This window comes from Lynx canadensis, chromosome E3 (assembly GCF_007474595.2).
Source record: "Lynx canadensis isolate LIC74 chromosome E3, mLynCan4.pri.v2, whole genome shotgun sequence".
NCBI lineage: Eukaryota > Metazoa > Chordata > Mammalia > Carnivora > Felidae > Lynx > Lynx canadensis.
In genome coordinates this window covers 26,960,638-26,973,024 of record NC_044318.1, presented here as the reverse complement: position 1 = coordinate 26,973,024, position 12,387 = coordinate 26,960,638, and the positions used below count along the sequence as shown (strand labels likewise).

The window sequence follows — 12,387 nt, the reverse complement described above, 5'->3', positions numbered from 1 at the left end:
CCTGCTCCAGGCTCTGCACTGACAATACGGAGCCCGCGTGGGATTCTGTCTCTCTCCCTCTCTCTCTGCTCCTCCCTCACTTGCATGCATGTGTGTGCACATGGGCACATATTCTCTCTCTCAAAAATAAATAAATAAATAAATAAATAAATAAATATTAAAAAAAGAAGAAGAAGAAAAGAAACACAAACACTCAGGCCCCACCCCTGACCTTCTGAAAATGAAACTGTGGGGGAGGGGCTCAGCAATCCGTTTCAGCCCCTCCAGCTGATCCCTCCGCTTTGAGAGCCGTCGTTCTAGTGTAGAGGCCCTTTTCCATCTTGGGTGCAGCTTCCTCAGGCCCCCTGGGTGGCTCTGAAACCTCTCCATGTGCCCTCCACCATGTAGATGGAAAGAGGGAACATTCTTACCAACGCTGGCTACCTACTCAGGGTTGAGCAGATAATTACGCTATGCCAGCGATCATTCTAGGCATTCAGTCTCTCTCTCTCTTTTTTTGTTTCAAAGAAAGAGAGACGAGAGGGCACACTCATGGGCAGGGGAGGGGCAGAGGGAGAGGGAGAGAGGGTCTCAAGCAGGCTCCACGGTGTCCGTGCAGATCCCGACACAGAGCCCGATCTAACAACCGCAGGATCATGACCTGAGCCGAAATCAGGAGTCAGACGCTCAAGCAGTGAGGCCACCGGGCGCCCCGGCATTCTGTCTACATTGACTGGTTCACTCCTCATCACCACCCTGTGAGGTCCTTACTCTGATTATCATCGCCTTGTGCAGATGAGGAAATTGAGGCATGCACGGATCGGGTGAATCACCCAGGTGCACTCAGGTGATAAATGACAGCGCTAGGCTCTGAACCCCCGACGGTCTGACTCCAGTGTAAATACCCAAGTGCACGTTATGTCTCCTTAGAGGTTTCTGCCCCTTCCCCACTCAGGTTCCAGTTTCCCTCCTTTCCAAACTAATACTCCCCTGTAGCAGTTTTCTTGGGCTGCCATGACAAGGGACCACAGACTGGGGGGCTTAAGCAACAGAAATTTACTTTCTCACATTTCTGGAGGCAGCAAGTCCAAGATCAAGGTGTGGGCAGGGCTGGTGTCTCCTGAGGCCTCTCCCCTTGGCTTTCAGATGGCCACCTTCCCGCTGTGTCCTCTGCGTGCATGGCCCCTGGTGGCTCCAAATCTCTTCTTACAGGAACACCGGTCAGATTGAATTAGGACCATATTAACAACCTCATTAAATTCTTTTTTTTTTTTTTTTTTTTTAGTGTTTATGTAGTTTTAGAGAGTATGAGCAGGGGAGGGACGGAGAGAGAATCCCAAGCAGGTCTGCCCTGTTAGCACAGAGCCTAAGGGGCTCGATCTCACGAACCATGAGATCATGACCTGAGCTGAAATCGAGAGTCGGACGTTTAACTGACTGAGCCACCCAGGTGCCCCCAACCTCACTTAAAATTAATCAGCTCTTTAAAGTCCCTACCTGCAAGTATGATGATATTCCGAGGAAGTGGGGGTTAGGGCTTTGACAGATGAATTTGGGGGGTACACAGTTCAGCCCGTATCGTTCCTGTGTCTCCACCATCCGTGCATTTGGCTGACAGGACCCATTCCGTGTCTCTGTGCCTTGGGGACTCTCTGGTTCCCATCCGTCTGCACACCCCGTGCTCTATATTTCCTGCTGGGTCACATGACTGCATCCTTCCCAGGGAACAACAGCCGTGACCTAGAGAGCTCAGCCTCTACCTGTGCTCAAAAGTATGGCTCTAAGCTCCCCAAGGTGGCGTGTGTAATTAGGAAGAGAGACGTCTGTATGACGTCTATCAACACAACCTTTTGGGGTTTCTCTGGAGTGAAGTCAGGGGTAACTATATCTCTTAAGGTATTGTTTGCGGACTGTTTGCATCAGAATCATCTGGACTGCTAGCGACCTCCAGCATGAGTCTCTCCAAGAGGGGGGTCCTTGCAGTGTGCCTGTCTCTGAATCCCCTGCCAGGCAGCCCCTCCCCCTCCCCCCCCCCCACCTGGTGACTCTGCGCAGAGAGGCGTCAACCGCCCCATCTGCGATGTCAGGCACCTTTGGCTGTGTCTCAGCTCCTCCCGTTTCTAGGTGTGTGACCTTGGGACAAGTTAGCCACCCTAATTGTGTTTCTTAATTGGCAAGGTGGAATTAATGGAATTAATCTGGCTACCTCCTAGGTTGGGGTAAGGATTAATTTAGATCATATAAAGAAAGCACTCACCACCACCTGCTTGTCGCAGAAGGGAAAGTGTTCAGTTTCTGGTAGCATTACTCCTGTTACCACGGCACTACCAGGAAAAGATTACTTTGTTATCCTAAGACCAAAGTAACAACCTTGTTAACTTTGCGTCTGATGCGTGACTGTGGGTTTGGACCACCCAGGCCATGTCCTATAAGAGCCAGTGTGTGTGTGCAAACGGGAAAACCCATACAGAAGTTGATAAACAGGACCCAGGGGACAGTAGGAGGGCAGGAATGCTGGCCTCCAAAGGAGGAAAGACCACCGAGAAAACAAGCCTCGAGAGACATCTGGTGGCCTGCGGCAGTCAGGATGTAACAGCCAGGCGCGGATTCTGTCCAGCTGTCTACCTTGGATGCTGGGAGGACGTTGCCGTCCCGGGTCAGGGTGTCGGCAATGTCTTCTGACTCTCAGGCTGCCTGAGTTGTCTTTTCTGCTAAGATCACCAGCGTGCCAACTCTTCCGCGTCTCCAGTCTTCCTGGAGATCTTGTTGGCATCACGGCGGGTTGGACACACGTTTGAAGTGACACGGTTATGGACCTTCTTGCATTTTGTCATTTGTAGAGGAGCTGAAGGCCCCGCTGGAAGAGTACGTCCAGAAGCGCTACCCTGGGCTGGTGAAGGTGGTACGCAACCAAAAAAGAGAGGGCCTGATCCGAGCTCGCATCGAGGGCTGGAAGGCGGCCACTGGCCAGGTCACTGGCTTCTTCGATGCCCACGTGGAATTCACAGCTGGCTGGTAGGTCACAAGCTGGACCCTGGGGGCACCCGGCACCTGCAGTAGGGTGGTCGGGAGGAGCTAGAATCTGGGAGGTGGAAACGTTGCCTGTTCCTTCTGGGGCTAGTAGAACAGTGGAGAAGGGTTGGTTGACAAAGAAGGTGAGATCCATACTGTGGGATAAAACTGGGGAGCAGGGAGAAGTTTGCTGTCTACCCGGTTCTCCGTTGTTGTGGCCTCCACCAACCACCACCACCATCGTCATCAAAATACCCGGTGAAGGGGCGCCTGGGTGGCTCAGTCGGTTCAGTGGCCGACTTCGGCTCAGGTCATGATCTCGCGGTCTGTGAGTTCGAGCCCCGCGTCGGGCTCTGTGCTGACAGCTCAGAGCCTGGAGCCTGTTTCGGATTCTGTGTCTCCCTCTCTCTCTGCCCCTCCCTGTTCATGCTCTGTCTCTCTCTGCCTCAAAAAAATAAATAAACATTAAAAAAAATTTTTTTTTAAAATACCCGGTGAAAATGACACACTGATTGGACAGAACTCGAGATGATCCTTGCCAAGGGGACGAGACAGCCATGTCTCTTCTCTTCTCCCACTTTGTTTGTTCCCTTTTCTGAGGAGGATGGTTGAGTGCTATTTGGAGGGAAGAGATCCATTTATAATTCCACCTACTCGGGTAAAGCCTCCTGGAACATAAGGGATTATCTTTAACATCATTTGGAGGAAGGGAAGGGTGGATCTCTGCAAATGTGGCACCCAGGTTTCCCAGGTGAAAAGAACAATGTGGGAGAAACTGGGGGCCACCCAGAGAGGAGAAGACTTAGGACTGCAAGAATCGTGAAGCATCAGAACGCCCAAACCTTCAGTGGGCATGCTTACGGCTGAAAAGCACGGTCATGTGGCTGTGGCTGACTGCCCAGTGGAAAACCAAGTCAGAGGTGAAATAACCTGGGTTCAGTCTGCTTACTTCCTAAGAAGCAGAGTCTTTAATTTCACAAAGCCTGCTTGTAACCTGTGTTAACTCAGTGGCACCATCTCGAATATGATCTTGAACTTGATCTTGATCTTGAACTTGAATACCGTGTTCGTGGTACCAGATCGGAAGAGCCAGTGCCCCGTTACCCATTAAACATTACAAAATCTGTTCTTCTTCATTTGCAACACATCTTAGGATCCCTTAAGGGCCGGACCAAAGGAGAATGGCTATCACTTGGGCACATGACGATCTGGACCCTGGGGTCACAGGTAACACTGGCCTGTTCAAGCGCACATGGCTGTCCATTGCCGTCTGAGACACCAGTGTCCTGCCTGATTTTTCTGCCACCATTAGACCCTAGTGACACACAGCTGTAGGTTTACAGCCCTGATCTCCTCTAAGCTTCAGGGTTGTTTATCTCTTAGAGTGATGGTTGTCGGAGTGTGGTTCCCCGGACCAGCAGTGCCATCGGGAACTTGCTGGAGAGGCAGAGTTGGGGGCTCCCCTCAGACCTGTGAAATCAGAAGCTCTGTGTGGGTCCAGCACTCTGTTTTAGCCAGTGCTCCAGGGACCTCTGAGGCTCGCTCAGGTTTGAGAAGCGTTGAGCTGGAAGCCTTCTGAACAGAGGCCCTCGAACGTTCCATGTGGAACTTCTTGCCTTTATTTGCCACATCCTTGCCTCCCCGTTTCTTTTCTGTCAAAACTGGCGACTCTTCCCGCGTCCCTTTCATTGGCTCCTTCCGTCCCCATCACGTTACCCACCCGGTCAACCTCCAGCTCTGGCTTGTCTTCCCTTCTGTTTCGCCCATCTGCCCTTCTCCCTTGGCTTTGACCTCCGCTCGCCCATCCTCCATCACCATGCCCCTCAACAAATAGCGGGCTGCCGGAATCCTCCTTTTGACAGATGTTTCCTGGATGCCTACCACTGTCCCAAACACTGTCCTAGGCTGGGGTTGGGGTCACCAGCTGTTTGGACTGGCCTGGTGCTGAGGGATTTCCCAAAACGCAGGACTTCTAGTGGTAAAACCAGAACAGTCCCGGGCAAACTGGGACAGTTGGTCACTCGGCTGGGGTTCAGAATCTGACAAGATTCAGTATCTGCCCTCAGGTGGTCTGTAGTCTAACTGGTCTCTGTGAGAGAGAGGCCGTGGTCCTTCACACTCAGCTTCCACACGTCCTCTGCATTCTGAGACCCAAGGAGGTCTTTGTTGTGACTTTAGGCACCTTGCTAAAGTCAACGGGATTGGTAATAGCGACTTTTATTTATTCAGGAAAAAAAATGTTTTTTTAACGTTTATTCATTTTTGAAAGACAGAGACAGAGCACAAGCAGGGGTGGGGCGGAGAGAGAGGCGGACACAGAATCTGAAGCAGGCTCCAGGCTCCGAGCTGTCAGCACAGAGCCCGACGCGGGGCTCGAACTCACCAACGGTGAGATCGTGACCCGAGCCGAAGTCAGACGCTTAACTGACTGAGCCACCCACACGCCCCTGTAACAGCAACTTTTAAAACTGGCATCAGTTTTAGAATATTTGCTGAAACGTAGTTCAGAAAAGAATGGACGTTTGGGTTCAGTTGCTTGTAATTTCTAACTCTAAAACGGCTTAATTCTGTACAGATTACACACATGGCCATTTATGCAAAGTCCTTCCAAGACTAAGTACTTTTTGTTGAAGAAATTGGACTTTGTTCTCCCTTCTTGGAGGGTAACACTGATATTGAAGTTTTTAGAGCCTGTCACCTCATATACATAAAATGGAAATATGACTATAGGAGACAACGTAGGAAATGAGTAATCGTGTATTTTATTTTATACGCCAGTCTGCTTTATGTGAAAATATTAGAGGTTTGAATCAGGACTTGTGGAAACTTAGAGCACTTAAGCTGTTCACCGTAAGGGGTAAACTAGGAATTGCTCAGGGGAGTGGTTGGACTACTTAAGTCTGCATTTGTTACTGGGCTAATAAACACCGTTCAGACAGCCACCTAAGGAAAACCGAAATTTTGAAAAATAAGACCTGCAGATTAACAGTTGGTTGGAACGAGCGCTGGGCGTCGTGTGTAACCGATGGGCCACAGGGAATCTACCCCCAAAACCAAGGGCGCACCGCACACACTGTTAGCCAGTTTGCAAGTAAATTACATTAAAAAGATAAAATAAAATCTGCAGATTAGCAATCTGATTGTTGCTAAAGCGAGGCTGTTTTTGTTGATGGCTTTGAGGTAGCTCGGGTGGCACCCTAGATATGCTACAGTTCCCCCTGGGTTTTTTTTTCTTTTCTAATATTTATCTACTTATTTTTAAGATATAATGTATTGTCAAGTTAGCTAACCTACAGGGCACACTGTGGGCTCTTGGTTTTGGGGGCAGATTCCCGGGATTCATCACTCGCTCCCTGTTTTTAAAATACAGGAAATTAAAAAAAAAATTTTTTTAACATTTATTTATTTTTGAGACAGAGAGAGATAGAGCATGAATGGGGGAGGGGCAGAGAGAGAGGGAGACACAGAATCGGAAGCAGGCTCCAGGCTCCGAGCCATCAGCCCAGAGCCCGACGCGGGGCTCGAACTCACGGACCGCGAGATCGTGACCTGAGCTGAAGTCGGACGCTCAACCGACTGAGCCACCCAGGCGCCCCTAAAATCCAGGAAATTTTAGTAACGGGCGACGGGTCTGGGGAACATGAAATAATTGTATTATTATCTACAACCATGGCTAGGTGGTGGGCATTTCAGCCAGAGCATTTAGGGCCGCCCAAGGGTTTGAGTGACTGCTCCCCCTACACGGCACTGGGGTGGGACAGAGGGGTAACAGGTCACGTGGACACAGGATCGGCGGCTGCTCCACATCGATGGTTAGTTGCTGAGTTTCACTGGAGATACGCTTCTGGCTGGAAACCGCAGGAATGGCAGAACGCAGACAATTTTAAAATCTCCCATGCAAATCAATATTGAAATGAGAAACACATGTCCTAGCTCTGCAGTCTGACGTGACAGGACGCGGGACCCCGTCTAGGACGTACCGTTCTTGTGGCTCAGGGAGAAGAGCCTTGGCCGCGGCTATTAAATGTTTCTGCAGGATGCGACGTCATCTCTTCGGCTCATCGCCCATTGGCCAGAGTCGGTCACATGTCCAAGCCGACCGTTCACGGGGTTGAGGGAGGGAGTGCGCCCCTCTGCGGGCCGGGTGGTAAAAAGCGGGGTGTCTCCAGTGACGGGTGCGAATAACTGGGAACAGGTGCACCTTCCCTCGCGGACTGGGAGGTCCCCCTGTGCAGTTCCAGAAGCGTTAGAAGAACCAAGGTCTTCTACCCTAGTGCCCAGTAACCTTCACCGGAGTGCTTCCTTCCATATCCAGGCCACCAGACCAGCTGAAGGAAGCGTGGCCCAGCAGAGGACACAGTGGAGCTTAAAGTTAGGGCGTGAAGCCAGACCGTGCAGCTTAGAAACCCGGCTTTGCCACCGGCTGGCTGTGTGGCCTGGGGCGAGCGGCTTAACCTCTCTGGGCCTCAGTTTCCTGACTTGTCAACTGCTGCTCATACTCTCTGCTTCCCAGGACCGTTGTGAGATTTCCATGAGTTGGCTTGGCCTGCGTGGAATGCTTAGAATGGTACCTAGCATGTACTAAGTGCTCCATAAACATCAGCTACCGTTAGCCCAGTAGGAGAAATAATGTGTGTTCGAGATCCGCAATAACGTGTGGACAGAGTGACTTTTGACGAGGTGGAGAAGATGGAACAAGAGCTGAGAAGAAGGAGAGAGCTTTCCCTCCAGGAGAAATCAGGGGAGGCTTCTCGGGAGAGGCGGCACTCGATCTGGTAAGACTCCATCGGCGACTAGACTTCCTGCCAGCGGCCAAGGGCATTCCCAGAGGAGAACAGAACGGCGTCGGCAGATGCTTGGAGGGGGGAAGCTCGGAAGCATATCTGAAAGCCGTGGCAAATCAGTCCCAGTTGGCTTCAGCCTGTATGGTGTGCGCATAAGCAACGGAGGCAGTAAATGGCCCAGGGTATATTTTATTGCTCGTTTTAAATAGAAAGATGAGATGAGCCAACAGGTAATTCAATAGCTTGGAAATGAAAAGAGATGGGAGGCAGGGCGAGGGTTCTCATTATTCTTCCAAATAATGCAGAGGAATGGGATTTTCACTTGACTCTTTTCCAAAGCCTTAGCTCTGTTCGAAGCAGGGAGATTAATGCCCTGGCTTACGAGGGCCATCTTTTCCTTCTGGAACATGGGAAACGGCGCTTTCCTACGTCTGCCTCGGAGACGCACACGAGCGGGGAAGTCTGACCATTTGCTTTCCCCTAAGCTAGCGGGGCTGCACCTTGGGCCTGGAACCAGGTCCCTGCCTGTCTCCCGCTGTAGCCCTGAGGGGACAGGCTAGCTGGGAGGCATGATTCTGCCTGCCTTTGCTTTTAATTAGTTCTCGCCTGCCATCGCTAACCAATTCAATTAGATCCCTTTTAAGAAATCAATTAAGTAATCAATTAAACCAACTGAAATAGTCACGCACACCGAGAAGCTAGTGAAATGCTTATTAAAACCAGGCCGTCCAGGGCAGAAGTGACCCATTTTGGGGAAGAAAATTCGGCTCCTGCAGAAGAAACAAGGAGCGTCACCCGGAGCCCCGAGGGGGAGATGGAAACGCTAAACTCACTTGTAGCCGAGAAGGCCTTGCCTTGGCTGATGTCGTCAGCACAAAAGAGAGGCCTGGTGCTTTCCGGGGGGTACCCCCCAGATTCCGAAATCTTGCTCGGGGCCTCTCAGGCCGGGATCCCCCTTGGGCCAGGGCCCGAGCCGCCCTGCGTGCTTACAGCTGCACGACCCACCCGGGGCAGGTCACTCCCGTGCCTCAGTTTCCACCTGAGCCCCAGCCTCCCCGGGGCCCACACTTCCCCGTTCCTTCTCCGTGGTGCCGGAGGGGTGGGCGCGCCTCAGGAGAGAGACTTAACTTCTACTTCTCTGTGTTGCAGGGCCGAGCCGGTTCTGTCCCGAATCCAGGAGAACCGGAAGCGAGTGATCCTTCCATCCATCGACAACATCAAACAGGACACCTTCGAGGTGCAGCGCTATGAGAACTCGGCCCACGGCTACAGCTGGGAGCTGTGGTGCATGTACATCAGCCCCCCGAAAGACTGGTGGGACGCCGGAGACCCCTCTCTCCCCATCAGGTCTGTGGCGGGCAAGCTCTGGGAGCCGTCGCGTCCCCAGATCCCCGGGGACACAGGAGCCCCGAGGGGGGAGGGCGTCTAGGAGGGACCGCCTGGGGCAGACCGGCGGCCTACAGAAGCTGCTTTAGGACTTCAGGGTATCTTCCCATCGTGGTTTTCTTGCTGAGGAAAGACATTGCTTCTTGAGCTTAAGTTTTCAAGGGCAGCTTAGCAGACGGCAGTACGGAGAGACTGGCACGATAGGAACGTTCCCCTCCCTTTATTCTCCCTTCGTTCTTCATGTCTGATGAGCTGTGTCCACGAGCTGTGTAGCTCGAGAGGCGTCCATTCCTGGGGCTTCCTCGTACCTGCAACCTTCCCTCTCCCCTTTTGCATGATGCAAGAATGCGTAGAAACGGACACTCTTTGTGTGACCCTGGGGCACCTGGAGGGCCTTGGGCTGCTCCGTGTGACCCTCGCCCGGGTCCCACCCTGCCGCCCCCGGAGATGGGGAGACCAGTACCCCATGGCGCAGCCGTTGGGGGCTCGCCTCTAAAGGATGTTGAATGACGTGGGTTGACTTTGATGCCGTGTTCGTGCCCCGTGGCCGCTGTGGCAAATCTCTATCCTTGTGGTGGCAGGAAGCTCCGCAGATGTATTCCCTTCCATTCTGAAGGTCTGAAGTCCGAAATGAGCTTTACGGAGCTGGGCTCAAGACGTGTGCAGGGTGGAGGCCCTTCTGGAAGCTGTAGGGGAGAGTCCATTTTGTGCCAGCTTCTAGAGGCCCTCATTTCTCGGTTTGTGGCTCCATCACATCCCTCTTCCTCCCCTACTGTCTTCGTCACATGCCCATCATCTCCCATTGGCGTTCTTGCCTCCCTTGTGATGGCATTTGTGGTCCGCGTGGATAATCTGAGCTAATCCCCCTGCCCAAGGTGAATCACGTCTGCGACGTCCTTTTTCCCACGTAAGGTAACGTTTACAGGCGCCGGAGATTAGGGGGTGGATTTTTTGGGGGGAGGGGGCATCGTTCAGCCCACCACAGATGCTCTGATTTTTAACCCAGATGATGCCTGGTTGCCGTGCGGTGCTTTCTGTGAGTGCCGCCCAAAGGCCAAACCCACTTGAAACTGTCACGGTTCTTTCTTACGTTAGAAGAGGGGGAAGAGGCTTTCCTACCTTGGCTTGGTTCTAAGGCAGTGTTTGTTGGTATAAAGGGGGAGTACCAAGAAGGAATTGTGGAACAGGATGAGAAGCTTCTCCCAAGTAGTCGTGAAGTTCTTCCTTGTGGCATTCTAAATAACTGGGAAGCCTCATGTTCCTTTACTTTCCTGCCCGAATGGAAGGGTACAGAATTGATCGCATTAGAGTGGAGCTGCCCGTGGCAGATTTGTGCAACAGCCTGGTGATGTTTTGGGCCAGTAACTTCCTCCACCAGAGATGCCTTGTGACTCAGTTTCCATCCCAACCTAGACATTCAGTGTCCTTGTGCAATGCTTCGGGGCCACGCTCTTAGAATCCTCGCAGGTAATTATGCAGGCTCATCGCTAAGGCGTTTTCTGGGAAGCAAAGCATAACCTTTGAGATAATTTAAGTTTAATGGGTGATATACCACCTCATATCCCTTAGGATGGCGACTATCAAAGAAATAAACAAAAGAGTAGAAAACAAGTGTTGGCAAGGATACGGAGAAATTGGAATCCCTGAGCTTTGCTCGTGGACGTACAAAACCACGTAGCTGCTATGGAAAACAGCGTGACGGTTCCTCAAAAAAATTAAAAGTAGAATTACCATGTGGTAATTTTCACATCTGGGTACATACCCCAAAGAGTTGTAAGGAGGCTCTCGAAGAGGTATTTGCACGCCCGTGTTCACAGCAGCATTTTTCACAATAGCCAAAAGGGGGAAATAACCCAGATGTCCACCAACAGATGAATGGATGGATTCAATGTGGTCTATACCTACAGCAGAATATCATTCAGCCTTAAACAAGGAAGGAAATTCTGACGCATGCTATGGCATGGAGGAACCACGGGGACATTATGCCAAGTGAAATAGACCAGTTACCAAAGACGGATACTATACCTCATAGAAGGTACCTAGAATGGCCAAATTCATAGAGACGGGCAGTAGAAGGGGGGTTGCCAGGGGCTGGGGAGAAGACAGGATGGGGAGTTGTTATTTAATGGTTATAGAGTTTCAGTTTTGCAAGATGAAAAGCGTTCTGGAAACTGGTCGCACGATAACTTGAATGCAATTAACACTACTGAACGGAACACAAAGGGTGCTTCATCCCTGACCCACAGGGAGGCTGACCTCCAGCCTTGACCGATAAGAGAACGGAGGTGTGACGGTGGTGTTAACCACACAAGAGGGAAAGAAGCGGGTGCATCCTAACGCTGTAACATGCCCTGAAAACCTAGCTATTCCCCATGGATGAAAGGCGCTAGGCAAAAATGTAGCTTGTATTTAATGAGTTATGGTAGCATTAACAGATGATTAATATGCACTTAAAAGAGACTCAAGAAAATAGAGTTGTGATCACGAGTCATTAATATTACATATATCTCTGATGCCCAAAACAGAACCCAATACCGATGATCTCTTTTTAATGTATCCTAACTTACAAAATGCTTAATTTGTTAATAGTTGATGGGGATACTTAATTGTAGGAAAGAATTCTTATGACCCTTTGATGCTGTTATGCAGATATGATGTGATTTCTTAAATGTTGGGACATGGTGGCTTCCCCCTCCCCACTGTGATTCTAATATTTTGATAGTAGTGATTTTATTCTGGCGAAGGATGGAACGAGGAGAACATTTTCACAATCCAAATGGCATTAGACTGGATGAGGCCGTGGATACTGAATCTTCCCAGCAGACAACATAACGTAGGAGATTTTTTCCATTAAGAAAATGTACATCCTTCGTTTTACTTCTTTCCCTTTTTCATATTTGTTTGTTTTGTTTTGTGGTTTCTCCTGCCTGGTAAACAGTTTATTTCCCAAGTTTCGGGCAAGGAGAGAGCACAGGTGCCATGAAAGAGAGCAGAGTCCAAGTGTATGAGGGGTGGGGGGTGGGGACTGAAGAGAAGGCTCACCAATAAGGAGGCAGCTGCTCTTAGCCCCGCCCTGGGGGATGGTGCTGGGCTGGGGGATGGGGACACAGGCTGGCTTTTGTCAGGTCCTCAGACTTTTTTAAATTAAAAAAAATTTTTTTGAATGTTTATTTATTTTTCAGACAGAGAAACAGAGCACAAGTGGGAGAGGGGCAGAGGGAGAGGG

General features: G+C 50.8%; 1 protein-coding gene across 1 annotated transcript in view; it reads left to right on the top strand.

Annotated features, from left to right (window-relative positions):
* LOC115503903 (polypeptide N-acetylgalactosaminyltransferase 17-like) overlaps positions 1–12,387 on the top strand; it is a 92,838-nt gene that overhangs the window by 69,901 nt on the left and 10,550 nt on the right. Inside the window, exons 4-5 of the mRNA XM_030300457.1 lie at positions 2,820–2,994; positions 8,925–9,122. Of these exons, the coding sequence (XP_030156317.1) occupies positions 2,820–2,994; positions 8,925–9,122 (373 nt within the window). The remainder of the gene's footprint in view (positions 1–2,819; positions 2,995–8,924; positions 9,123–12,387) is intronic.